General features: G+C 59.5%; 1 protein-coding gene across 1 annotated transcript in view; it reads left to right on the top strand.

Moving 5' to 3' along the window:
• The window catches only part of SPNS2 (sphingolipid transporter 2), a 40,553-nt gene that overhangs the window by 15,580 nt on the left and 11,532 nt on the right, over positions 1 to 13,441 (top strand). The window contains 6 exon segments of the mRNA XM_029082447.1: positions 3,711 to 3,776; positions 9,411 to 9,478; positions 9,480 to 9,527; positions 9,530 to 9,550; positions 12,966 to 13,026; positions 13,029 to 13,106. Coding sequence (XP_028938280.1) covers positions 3,711 to 3,776; positions 9,411 to 9,478; positions 9,480 to 9,527; positions 9,530 to 9,550; positions 12,966 to 13,026; positions 13,029 to 13,106 — 342 coding nt within the window.

The raw sequence follows: 13,441 nt of genomic DNA, 5'->3' as shown, positions 1-13,441 counted from the left end.
ACAGCATTGAATATTTCACATTCCCTGCCTGCAACGATTAATCCCTCATCGGTATTGACTCAGTGCCTACTTTGTACAGAGCACTGAAGAGTGCGAAAGAGTTAGTGATGATAATTGTGGTCCTTGTTAAGCACTTACTATGTGCTCGCCACTGTACTATGTGCTGGTTGGAATACAAGCAGATCGGATTGGACACACACCCTGTCCCACATGGGGCTCACAGCTTTAATTCCCGTTTTACAGATCAGGTGACTGAGGCACAGAGAAATGACTTGTCCAAATTCATTCAGCAGACGAGCGGCAGAGCCGGGATTAGAGGCGATCGCTCTCCTCAAAGGGTTTGGTCTGAGTCAGAAGTCGTGGGTTCTAATCCCAGTTCCTCCACTTGTCAGCTGTGAGACTTTGGGCAAATCACTTAACTGCTCTGTGCCTCAGCTCATCTGTAAAATGAGGATCAAGACTGTGAGCCCCACGTGGGACACCTGATTACCTTGTATTTACGCTAGCGCTTAGAACAGTGCTTGGATTTAGTAAGCGCTTAACAAATACTATCATTATTATTATTGTATGCAGAGCACTGTACTGAGCACTGGAGAGAGTCCAGTACCGTTAGTAGAGACACCTGATTACCTTGTATTTACGCCAGCGCTTAGAACAGTGCTTGGACCTAGTAAGGGCTCAACAAATACTATCATTATTCTTGTATACAGAGCACTGTACTGAGCACTTGAGAGAGTCCAATACCGTTAGTAGACGCGATCCCCGCCGTCGAGAAGCTTACAATTTAGCGGGGAGACAGGCAGGATGGCAAAGCGGAAGGGTCAAGATTCTCCTGGCTGAGAGGGGGCAGAGGTTAGAGTTTACAGCTCCAGGAAGGGGGTAGTCAGATGAATGTGGAACTGTTATCCCTCTCCGCCGCCCCCCACCACGCCAGTGGAGGGTGAGCACAGGGGATCCTGTTCCCCAGGCTGGGAAATGTGCAGCCGGGAACACCAGGAGGTCCAAAGGGGTGGGAAAAGATCCATGGCTGAATAATAATAATGTTGGTATTTGTTAAGCACTTACTATGTGCAGAGCACTGTTCTAAACGCTGGGGTAGATCAGGTTGTCCCACGTGAGGCTCACAATCTTCATCCCCATTTTACAAAAGAGGGAACTGAGGCCCAGAGAAGTGAAGTGACTTGCCCACAGTCACCCAGCTGACAAGTGGCAGACTGGGATTCAAACTCGTGACCTCTGACTCCAGAGCCCGGGCTCTTTTCCACCGAGCCTCGCTGCTTCCCCAATCCCCTTTATCCCTGCTTCCCCTGAATGTCCGTGCTGGGTCACCGGGGGAGATCAAGGGTGTGGGATGGTCCGTGCTGGGTCACTGGGGGAGTCAGGGGTGTGGGATGGTCCGTGCTGGGTCACCGGAGGAGAGTCAGGGATGGAGAGGTAAGAGTCAAGATGTTGGCTGGTTCCTCCCTAACCCTGAGGGCGGCTGTCCAGGAAAGCAACCGGGATCCGATTCCTCAGTTTTGTTTGTTTCTTTTAATGATATCTGTTAAGCACTTACTCTGTGTCAGGCGCCACCAGGGTAGATACAGGCCGATCAGGTCGGACACGTTCCATGTCCCACAAGAGGCTCCCGCTCTTACCTCCCATTCTGCAGATGAGGTAGCTGAGGCACAGAGAAGTGAAGTGACTTGCTCAAGGTCACACAGCAGACAGGCGGTGGAGCCGGAATTAGAACCCAGGTCCTTCCGACTCCCAGGCCCTCGCTCTATGCACTAGGCCACGCTGCTTAAATTCTGTCCTGGGACGGTCAGGGGCGGGGGAAGGAGGCTCTCGTTCTGGTGTCCCGCCATGGGCACTCCCGTGGATAATAATAACTGTGGTCTTGGTTAAGCGCTTGCCGTGTGCCAGGCACTGTATTAAGCGCCGGGGTGGATACAAACCAAACGGGTTGGACACAGTCTTTGTCCCGCACGGGACTCACCGTCTTAATCCCCGTTTTAGGGATGAGGTAACCGAGGCCCAGAGAAGTGAAGTGACTTAACCTAGGCCACACAGCGGGCAAGCGGCGGAGCCGGGGTCCTTCCCCCTCCCCTGCCACCCGGCTCCGGCCCCCTTGGCCCGAGGGGCGACCCCCGCCCCGAGCCCACCCCCCCCCAGCCGGCCACCGCCCTTGTTTTGGCGAGTTGCGGGAATCGGTGCGGGGCGGCGGGGGCAGGAAGGAGGCCGGTCCTCGGGGACCCGTCAGCCGGGCCCGGGCCCGGGGAAGCGTGACCTCCCCGGCGCCCGCCGACGCCGTTATCCGCTTGTCGCCATGGAAACCTCTCGTTGGGCCCCCATCCAGCGGTCGTCAGGTGAGCGGGGACGGGGGGAGGGAGGGAGGGAGCTCGGATGCAGACCATCCAGGGCCCCCGCCCCCCACTCCCCCACTCAAATACACTTCCCTAGGCTTGGAGGCCCAGCACGTCCTCGTGATGGGGCGCCGGTGGGCGTGCAAAAAAGGAGAGGGGACGAGGCGTTCTCCCAGCGGCAACGCACCGGTCCAAACGTCGGGAGGGTTTTGCGGGGGGGTATGCCGCCTTTCTAACGTGGGGAGGGGGCTGCGTCACTTCTCAAGCGCGGGAGGGGGGAGGTGTGACTTCTAAATGTGGGAGGAGGGGCGAGGGATGCCTGAGGTTCTCGATGGGGGGCCGAGGGTACCCAGGGACCCGGGAGGGTGTGCTGGGGGAGGGGGACGGAGAGCGGGTGACGTTCTAAACGTGGGTGGGGGGCAAATGTCCCAGGTCTGAAACGCAGGGGGAGGGTGGATGTGTGACGTCCTAGATGTGGAGGGGGTCGGATAGAGTCGCTCACACATTCTGCGGAACGGAGAACCCCGAAAGGAAGGAGGGGGTGGATGTGTCGTCTTCGCCCCAGGAGAGAAGGGAATGATAATGGCAACAAGCGCTTACTATGTGCAGACCAGCGGGATGGACCCAAGGCGCGGGATTGGACACAGTCCTCATCGGATCCGGGCTCCGAGACTGAGGGAGGGAGAACTGGGATCTCCTCCCACTTTACAAATGGGGAAACTGAGGCCCACAGCGGTGAAGTGGCCTGTCCGAAGTCACGCAGCAGGTCCCCGACTTCCAGTCCCCTGCTCCTTCCACCGTCACAATCGATCGATAGTACCGAGCGCTCATTCCGGGCAGAGCACGCCCTAAACTCTTGGGAGCGTCCGGTGGAGTTAGTTGACAACGATCCCTGTCCTCAAGGAGTTTACTGTCTAGGCGGGGAGGCAAACGCTGAAATCATTTACAGTTGGGGGAAGCGATAATGTTTAGTGATGCATCCCTAAACACAGTGGGGTAGGGCGGTGATGGAGAAGTGAGGATCTCAAGAGTTCAGCTGGCCAGGAAATAAGGGGAGAAAAGGGTGGGAAAGTGAGAGATGAATCAGGGAAGACCTCGACGGGGTGGGTTTTTCCGGAGGGTTTTGAAAGAGGGGCATGGTTCGGGGAGGCTGAGGGGCATGAGAGGGGTCTCTCCTGCTCTCCTCCGCTCCAGCCCCTCCAGCCCAGCTCTCTCTGATCACCTGCCCGGGTGTGGGTCAGCGTCTCGATCGGTCATTCGGGTCGTATTTATTGAGTGCTTGCTGGTAACGGAGCACAGCATAAAAGAGTTGGTAGACACGTCCCCTGCCCACAACGAGCTCACCGGTCTTCCCTCTGCCCCCAGGGGTCTTACTGGACATCCAGCAACACTTCGGGGTCAAAGATCGAGGGGCTGGCCTGCTGCAGTCAGGTAAGGGTCCGGCGAGATCAACCCCCTTCCCCAGCCTGCGCTCCTCCCCTCCTCCCCATCCCATCCCTCGATCCGTCACCGGTATTTACCGAGCGCCTCCCTGTGTGTAAAGCACTGTGCCGAGCGACGACTGGGGCCAGGGTGCTTGACGCCTCCCGTGGGCAGAGCTCTGTGCTGAGTGCTCGGGAACGAACAATAAAAGCCGGGGACACGGTCTCCGTCCTGGAGGAGCTTCCAGTCAAACGGGGTGAGCCAGACCGACCCGGAGAGTAGTGATGATGATGATGGTATTTGTTAAGTGCTTACTGTGTGCCAGGCACTGTACTAAGCGCCGGAGAAGATACAAATAATCGGGTTGGACACAGTCTCTGTCCCACAAGGGGCTCCCAGTCTCCAATCCCCATTTTACAAGTGAGGTTAACTGAAAACACCAGGAAGTGAAGTGTTTTTGCCCAAGGTCACCCAGCAGGCAAGTGTCTCAGCTGGATTAGAATTCAAGGTCCTTCTGACTCCCGGGGCTCTAAATCCACTAGGCCAAGCTGCTTCTCCAGGCCTACCATGGGATCCAAGGGGAAAGCAGAGCTAAGGACCGGAAATGACCAAAGGGAAACAAGAAATGAAGTCAATGGAATGAATGAAATGAGCAAACGTAAGCCGTGAGCGCTTGGGGGAACCTAGCAGGGGAGGCCTCCCGGAGGAGGCTGGAAAGAAAGGGGCAGGGGCCACTCCCTTGGCATGTTGTGAGGGGTCCAGGAGAAAGCCTCCGGTGTCTTTAGGACGTGTGTGGTCCGTCTGTCCCCCTCCCAGAGACAGCGTGAGTGACGGTCAGTCCTCTGGGGGGACTCCCCGGTCAGCTCCCGAAGGACCCCGGGTCAGGCTCCGGGGCTCCGTTGCTGTTGTTCTGTGGTTTCTTGTGCCAGGCGTGTCCCGTCTGGCATGTGGGTCAGCGTGACCCAGCCGGACCCCCGACCTAGCGCATCTCCCCGACCCCCGATGTCCCTGGGGCCGATGCCAGTGGGGCAGCCGGACTGAGATGGCCAGGGGGAGGAGGGGGGAAGCAGGAAGCTGCCCATCCACCTGCTCGCCCGCCTGCCCTCCTGCCCGCCCACCCGCCCGCTCACCCAGTCCTGCTGGGACCGTGTGGGGTGGCGCTGGGCCGGAACCCGCGGGACTGGTTTCGGAGCCAGTGAGTCACCCCGCCTGCACGCCCTGCCCCGGGGGTCCTGCCGCCGTCCGGCACCCGATGCCCAGCGCGGGACCCGGTCTTCGGCCCACGCTGCTGCCTGAGCTGGCCGCCCCACTGATTCACCCTGGCATGCTGTTGGGAGCTGGACTGCCGCGGCTGCGACCGAGGCCACTGTGGGGAACACGTGTGTGTGTGTGTGTGTGTGTGTGTGTCTCCACCTCAGCCACTCACACCTAATTGCCCCATCCTCCACCCGCTCCTCCCTGCTTGCTCCCCTGTGTCCAGCCTCTGGGAGCGTAGGGCCAAGGTGGGTGCCAGCTCCACGGTGGGACCCCTGTAGGGCAGAGGCCCCTTTATTCCCCCACACTCACCTGCAGGCGCTGGGTGCGGGCCCTCCTTGCCCCTCCGTGGGAGACTGAGGCTGGACGGTGGGTAATGATGTTAATGAGGGTGAATTGCTTTTGGATCCTGTGATGAAAGGCTCAGCGGGGCCCCTCCCTGCCACAGGGTGGAGAACCAGGGGCGGTTCTGGGCAGCGGGTCAGGGCACGCCCCCAGGAAGAGCAGCTGGGCAGCACGTCTGGGGGTCACCCGTGGGCAGGGCTGGGCCCGGCCAGGAGCCGTCCCACAGGTCCCCAGCTACCCTCGAAGACAAAGCCGAAGGTGGGAGATGGCGGTTGCTCGGGCAGTGTTTTCAGTGGTGGGAGTGAGTGACCGGGAGCCATCCGCAATCTCTGGCCGGTTCCCCCGGAACCCCGCAGCACCCCTGGCCACAGGTGAGAGGGACGACATCTTGAAGACTTTGCCGGTGGTCACGGCTCGATTCGCCTCTGGGAGGGAGATCTGGTACAGTAGACTTGTATCTCCTGGGATCGTGACTGGGATGTCCCGGAGGGCGGATGGGGCGGACTCCAGACTCCTGGGAGCCCGGTTCGAGTTTATCACCCTTCTCTTCCCACGGCCCCGGAGGGGACCCTGTCGCTGGGCTGACTCAGCGGGTGGCCCTGAGCCGCTCCCTCCCTGTCCCCCGGGCCCACACCGGCCTGATAAGGCTGGGCAGGCAGGAGCCCAATTAGCCCCAGATGAAAGGGCTGTACTGGGGTGTGGGTGCGGTCCGGAGGGTTTAGGAGGTAGATGGGGAGTCTGGAGTAGGGGATGGAGAGACAAGGTGCCTGGGGGGGGGGGGGTGAGCACTGGGTGGACTGGGAGGGAGCAGGTCCTGGCCGAGCTCTCCCAAGTGCTCGATACAGTGCCTTGTGCCCAGGAAATACAATTGATGACGACAGAGAGCCCTCATTCATCCCCCTGTGTTTTTGTCAATCAATCAGTGGTATTTATCGAGCGCTTACTGCGCGCAGAGCATTGCATAAAGCACTCGGGAAAGCACCGTACAGTAGAGTTGGTAGACGCGAACCCTGCCCACAAGGAGTTTAGAGTCTAGAGGGGGAGATAGACATTAACATTGATTATAGGGGAAATGTCGGAGTGGAAGGACAGATGGGCGCTGTAGAGTCGGAGGTGGGGTGAACGTCAAAGTGCTTAAAGGGAAGAGATCCAAGTGCAAAAGGCGATGCAGCAGGGAGAGGGAATAGGGAAGGGATGGGGGCTTTTGGGTTAGGGAAGGGCTCTCGGAGGGAGTTGTGTTTTTAATAAGGCTTTGAAGGTGAGGAGAGTGGTGGTCCATCAGAATGAAAGGGGAGTGAGTTCCAGGCCAGACGGGAGAACGATGGCAAAGGGCAGCGGTGACACGGATGAAGTACAGTGAGTTGCTTGGGTTTGGAGAGAGGAGTGGTGCGGCCTGAGTTGAAGTGGGAGAAGATCGGGAAGTCGCAAGTTCCAGTGTGCCACTGAGTCTCTCAAACTAGGGCAACCGCCTTCCGGTCCCCTGTGGGGTTGGGGCCAATAGCGGGCTGCCTTAAGAGCACATTTTTCAGGACGAAAGAGCAGTAGGTCTTTGTGAGGCTGTACTCTGTGGTCGTCGCTGCTGGGAGCATCAGAATGCGTCCTCAGCGGCTTGGTGTCTGGCTTGGGCGCTTTTCGGGGAGGCCCCCCTGCTGCCCACATCCAGAAAGCCACTTCCTCTTTGGGCTCCTGGGATTTCTTCCCCTCCCAGCCACCGCCCCGGGAGGGTGTGAGAAGAGCGAGGGATGGCAAGCATCTGGCCCAGCCTACAGGAAAACCCCAGCAGGTACCACCGGGGATGGGGAGCCGAGGGGTCCAGGGCTGAGACCCACCAGAAGACAGCCCCCGCAGGTTTGGTAAAAACAGCCCAGGCCGCGATGGAGGAGGATTGCCGGACTGATGGACCGGCCGTCTCTGTCCCCCTTGGGGGCCTGGGCTGGCCGGGTTGGCCAAGGCTGCCGGCCAGCGCCAGCTCGGGGGAAGACTGGGCCGGCGGATCCTGTGGGCGGGGCTGGGGTCTGCGACAACAGTCTGGGTGCCCTCCCGATCCGGAAGCTGTGAGTGGTGGGGTCTTCGAGGAGTCTGACCCTCTGACCCAAGGAACCCTCCCCTTCGGCCTTTCTAGCTCTGCAGCTCTGAGCCCTGACTCCCTCCCGGGCCTGATGGCTTGGGTGAGGGGTGGTGCAGGGCGGTGGGTGGCCGCCGGCAGGCCTGTCCGCGGAGCCGCAGAATCGACTGGCTTTGGACCAACCCTTCCCGTGTCCCTCCTGCCCTCTCCACCCCGCCCTGCAAGCTGTTTCCTCCCCTGCTGCTGGGGTCGGGGCTGGGGCTGGGGTTCAGGCTGGGATGGGCTGGGGCCGGGCCAGGGACTTTTGTTTCTTGGTTTTCGGGGGATTTTGACTCTCCCTTCCTGCCCTCAGTTCCAGGAGCGGACATCCCCCGCAGAGGGGCTGTGCAAACCCTGGTTGTCCAGCCGCTTCTCGGGGAAGCCCTCGGGGCGGTAGCTGGGACACTGGGCCGGGAAAACCGGGGCCAGGGAGAAGGGGGGGTGGACGCCAGGGCCTGGGCCGGGAGGAAGTTCACCCTGCCCCAGAGCCAGGGGTACTTGATTCTGCCCCTCTCGCCAACCCCTCCCCAACCCTCTGGGGGTCTTGTTCATTCATTCATTCATTCAGTCAGCCGGGGGGGGGAGGGGGAATCGGAGCACAAATGGGGCACAGAGAGCCCCCCGACATAGAGAAGCAGCATTGCCTAGTGGATAGAGCACGGGCCTGGGAATCAGAAGGTTCTATTCCCGGCTCCAGCCACTTGTCCGCCGTGTGACCTTGGGCCTTGAAATGAAGTCACTTCACTTCTCTGGACCTCTGTTCCCACATCCATAATTTGGGGATTGAGGCTGCGAGCCCCATGTGGGACAGGGACTGTGTTCAACCCGATTTCCTTGGATCCACCCCAATGCTTAGTACAGTGCCTCGCACACAGTAAGCACTAAACAATGCCACGATAATTATTATTATTATCATTATTATTTCACAGGTCCTTGGGGCTGTTTGATAGGGAACAGTCAGGGCCCGGGCTTGGGGAGCCCCGGCCCGGCAGGGGAGTGGGTCAGGCTGAGGTCGTGGTTGGCAAAGGGTTTCGGTGGGCACGTGAAGTAGGGGAACAGGAGAGCCATGTTCACCCAGTGCCCCCCACCCGTAAGCCTCACTTCTGCCCCCTCCCAGCCTCACCGGCTCAACCATCCTGACGCTCCTCGTGCCGGGCGACGGGGCTCTCCGAATCCCCGACGTGTCGTCCCCACGGCCCTTCCGGCTGCCCCGTCGTGCCCCGCCCTGCCCGGCTCCGGCTCCCCCCGGCCCTCCGGACCGGCACCGCCCTTAGCTCCAACCACACGCTGGACAGAAAAAAGCTCCGGGCGGAGCCGGCTGGGTCCACCTGGGTCGGGGCGAGGCTTGTCCTGTGTGGGAGTCAGCCTTCCTGGCCTGTCACCGCAACACCACACCTGCACACACCCAGCGGGCCTGTGTGTGCGCGTGTGTGTCTGTGTGTTTGGGGGAATGTGGGGAGAGGGAAGGATGGCTGGGGAGTCTTCCAGACTCCCCCTGAGAGGATGACCCGTGACCTTCGCTGTCCCCTGATTTAGGCGGTTGGTGGGGGAGAGGGGTGAATCTGTGCGTGTGCCCAGGGGCTGGGGGATAATAATACTATTATTAAGGTTTGTGTTAAGCGCTTACTATGTGCCAAGCGCTGTTCTAAGTGCTGGGGTAGATACACGGGCATCACGTTGTCCCACGTGGGGCTCACAGTCTTAATCTCCATTTTACAGATGGGGAAATTGAGGCCCAGCTTGGCTGGCCAGCCTCTGCTCTGTGTGTGTGTGTTTGTGCCCAGGGGCCAGGGATATGGTTTTGCTGGCCTACCTCTCTGCTTTGTGTATGTGTGTGTATATGTTGTGTGTGTGCGTGGCCGGCTTCAGCTGTGTGTGTGTGCTCGCGTGCACTTGGCTCACTCTGTCTTCTTGGCGTTGTCCTCCCCCTGCCCCCGCAGTGTTTATTCTGCAGCTTCATGGTGGCGCCCCCATCTTCGGCTACCTGGGCGACCGCTTCAACAGGAAGGGTCATTCTGAGCTGCGGGATCTTCTTCTGGTCTGTGGTCACCTTCTCCCAGCTCCCTTCATCCCACAGCAGGTAGGGCGAGGTCCAGGGGGTCGGGAGGGCCAGAGCGGGGTCGGCGGGGAACGGAGGCCGGGGCTTGGAGGGCCTGACCGTGGGTCAGAGGAGGCAGTGTGGACCAGTGGGGAATGCGGGGCTGAAGGGTCGGGGTGCCAGCGCTGGGCCCCGCTGGCTCCAGCTGACCCTCAGTGACCTCGGGTCCGGTTGCTCCGGAGAGAGAGCGGATGGCCGAGTCTGTCCAACCCCCCCGACTCCAGGCTGGACCCTCTGCCCATCCCCCCTGCCTAGCCAGGTGGGTCAGTGAGGAGGAGCCGGGGCAGACCCGGAACGGCATAGGGAAGGAGCAGACATAAGCCCTGGCCTCCTGGGGCTGCCAGCTGAGGTAGACATGGCACGTTAACATGCGCATACACATGCTTACACACGCAACATACGTGTACACTCACCCATTCTCTCCCTCCAGCTGCTCTCTCTTGTTCTCTCCCCTCCTTCCTAAGGGAACTCCCACTGGCGGGAAGGGTTGGGGGCTTGCAGGTTCCCTGACATCAATCCCTGCCCCCCACCCCATCCTGGTTCAGCTCCATCCTCAGCAAGAGGGCAGTGGGAGAGGGGCAGGCGTGGAAAGGGTCAACAGACCCTTTTCTCAGGCTCTCAGAAGCCCCCCTCCCCGCCACCCCCAACATCAAAGCCCTCGGGTCACCCCAGCCGCCGGCCCACTGGTACCGCCCCCACCCCCCGGGACAGAGCCGCCTTTATGCCAGGAGGCGGGGGCGGGTGCTTTGGGGGGTGGGGCTCTGGGTAGTGGGATCCAGGTGGGCCTTTGACAGAAAGAAGTGGAGTTGGATGTGGACCCCGGGGTGGTGGGGGGGGGTCCCTCCCCTCCTCCTCCCACTCCCCCGTCCGGCCCCGAGACCGTGCTCGGACAGAGCTGGCTGTAAAGACGACTGCTTATTGGTGTCCCTCAGTTTCGGGAGCCGGGAAGCTGCGGTACTGAGGTCCCTGACTTTTAGAGAAATGAGGCCCCAGGAGGAGGGAGGGAAAGAGTCCTCCAGGCCTCCCCAGAGCCCCAGGACCCTCCAGGAAACCTCAGGACCCCTAGGTTGAGCTGGGCCCTCTGGGGAAGAGGGTTCAGAAATGGCTTCCTCTCTCAGGCCTCTCTCACCCCAGACCCACCAGGCTGGGCCTCCAGACCCCAGGTCAACCTCCTTCAAGCGCCTCTCTGTGCCCCTGGGGTACAGAGCCCCTTGGCCGAACAGAAGGGTGGACAGGTGGGAGGGCGGGCCCCACCACAGGAGCTGGGGGCAGGCTAGAGAGGTCGAGGCGCCAGCCGTCGGGGAGAGCTTGGTCCGCGATCTGGGGAAAATCCCCAGATATCCCAACTAAACTAGGGAAAGACCCCACTCGGTAGAGGGGGTCAGGGCCAGGGGTGGGGGAAGGAGCACCAAGTACTGGGGGTGCGTTTGTGTATGTGTGAGAGACAGACAGACAGACCACCCCGACCCCACAGGTGTTTGCTGAGAGAGGATGAAGGAGGGGTCTGAGTTTCGGTGTTTTATTCGGCTGAGGGCCGGGCAGAGAGGGGACAGACAGACTGCAGGACTGCCACAGCCAACTCCAAACCCAGCTGGGGTGTGTTCCTTTGGGGTTCCACAGCCCTGGCCCCGGGCAGGTGCTCCGGGATTTGCGGGAGTGGCTCCTTGCCCCCATGCCCCAGCCCCCCTATCTGGCCCAGGACTGTGGAATTGCTTTGGCACTCTGCATGGGCCCCGTCCGCCCACATTCTTGCAGGAATTAGAGGGGTGATCGGATGGCCTCTAATCCTGCCCTGCCCTGGGGGCCGCCCGCCCTGAGACTGACGGCGGGAGAGGAGACTGACCAATCCCCTGGGGGCAGAGCAGCCCCGGCTCCTTGCTCCCCTGCCTTGGGGCTGCCCCTGGGACTGACCCCAATGAGGAATGCCTCTGCCCCCAATCCAGGGGTGCCAGGCGCTGTTTGGGCCTCTCCTCAGACACCTGGGGCAGAGTGGGGTTGGAGAGGTCTCTGCAAGGCAGAGACTGGGAATGGGAGCAGTGGATTGGTTCGTTCAGTGTTGGAATGAAGGCTGGGGTCCAGTTATGGGGGATCAGAGAATGCATGTGGCATCAATGATAATAATGTTAAGTGCTTACTGTGTGCCAGGCACTATGCTAAGTGCTGAAATGAAGATGAGAACCCCCCAAGCCAGTAACTTCGTCCCAGCCAGTCACCAAACCCCAGTGCCTCAAAACCCTGGGGACACAGAGAGGAAGCAATTCCCCGCCCCCCTGGCCAAAACTCCCTTCCCCCTCTCCAACCCCCGGGGTCTGCTGGGGCAGAGCTCAGAGTAGATCAGACTGGACCAGTGCCCAGAGGACAGACTAGACCCTGCCCATTCTCCCCCCACTGCCCGACCTCAGACCTTCTCAGTTCAATTCTCCCCTCTCTTTCCCAGGTTCCCTTTCATTCATTCAAATGTACTTATTGAGAGGCGCTTACTTTGTGCAGAGCACTGTACTAAGCACTTGGGCAGTACAATCCAGCAACAAATAGGAGACAATCCCTGCCAAAACAGGCTCACAGTCTAGAAGGGGGGAGACGGGACATCCACAACAAAGTAAACAGGCATCAGTAGCATCATTATAAATGATAAAAGAATTCTAGATATATGCACATCATTAATCAAAATAAATAGAATTATAAATTATAAAATATGTACATATATATACAAGTGCTGTGGCAGCCGGGACGGGGGGTAGAGCAAAGGGAGTGAGTTAAGGTGATAGGGAGGAAAGGGGGAGCAGAGGAAAAGAGGGGGTTTAGTCTGGGAAGGCCTACCCTGACCCCCCCCAGGAGCAGAAATGATCCAGGAAGAGGGATCCCCCTTCTTCTTGCCCCACGCCTGCTGTTCTCTCCCAAGCGCTTCAAGTATAAGCACCCAGTTGGCACTCAGTAAATAGTATTGATTGACAGATCTGATGCCCCCACTTGCTTTAAGATAAGATGGGGTGATCGGACTTGGGTATCAATCAATCGATTGTATTTATTGAGCACTTACTATCTGCAGAGCTCTTTACTAAGCGCTTGGGAGGGCACAATGCAACAGAATTAGCAGTCATGTTCCAGTACTATAATAGCAGGCCTAGAGCATTCTCTGCAAGTATAACTTGCATCCCCGCCACCCAGAGTAGCTTGCAAAACCAGCCCATGTGTTCACGGTCACCGGCCACCCAAACCCACTGGTCCTTCCAAGACAGAGGCCTCCTGCCAACAGCGCCAAGGTGCCCAATGGACCCGTGAGCCCCCCAGCGGGAAGGGGATGGATGCCGGCCTGAGGCGAGGCCGGGGACCTGGATGGGAGGTGGTCCCGGCCCAGCCGTCTGGCAGCGATCTGCTCTCCCCTCTCGTCCGGCAGTATTTCTGGCTCCTGGTCTTGTCGCGGCCTGGTCGCATTGGGGAGGCCAGCTATTCCACCATCCCCCCACCATCATCGGCGACCTCTTTACCAAGAACACAGGACCCTCATGCTCCTTCTTCTACTTCGCCATCCCGCTCGAAGGTAGGGCTGGACGGGGACCTCTCGGGGAGTCTCCGGGGGACGGGGGGCGATGTCGTTGGGTTGGGTGCGGGGTGGATGGCGCTGATGGTTGATGGCAGTGATGGTGATGATGGTCTCGGTGGACTGTTGACGTTGGGGTGGGTGGGGGTCAAGCAATCATCAATCGATGGTATTTATTGAGCTCTGCCTGTGGGCAGAGCACTGTTTTAAGCACTTGGAAAAGAACAGTATAGCAGAATTGGTAGAAGTGATTCATTCGGTCGTATTTATTGAACGCTTATTGTGTGCAAAGCACTTACTGAGCGCTTGGGAGAGTACAATATAACAATAAA

This window comes from Ornithorhynchus anatinus, chromosome 17, assembly GCF_004115215.2.
Source record: "Ornithorhynchus anatinus isolate Pmale09 chromosome 17, mOrnAna1.pri.v4, whole genome shotgun sequence".
Classification (NCBI taxonomy): Eukaryota; Metazoa; Chordata; class Mammalia; order Monotremata; family Ornithorhynchidae; genus Ornithorhynchus; species Ornithorhynchus anatinus.
The sequence above is the reverse complement of the archived record's forward strand: the minus strand, read 5'-3'. Positions and strand labels throughout refer to the sequence as shown.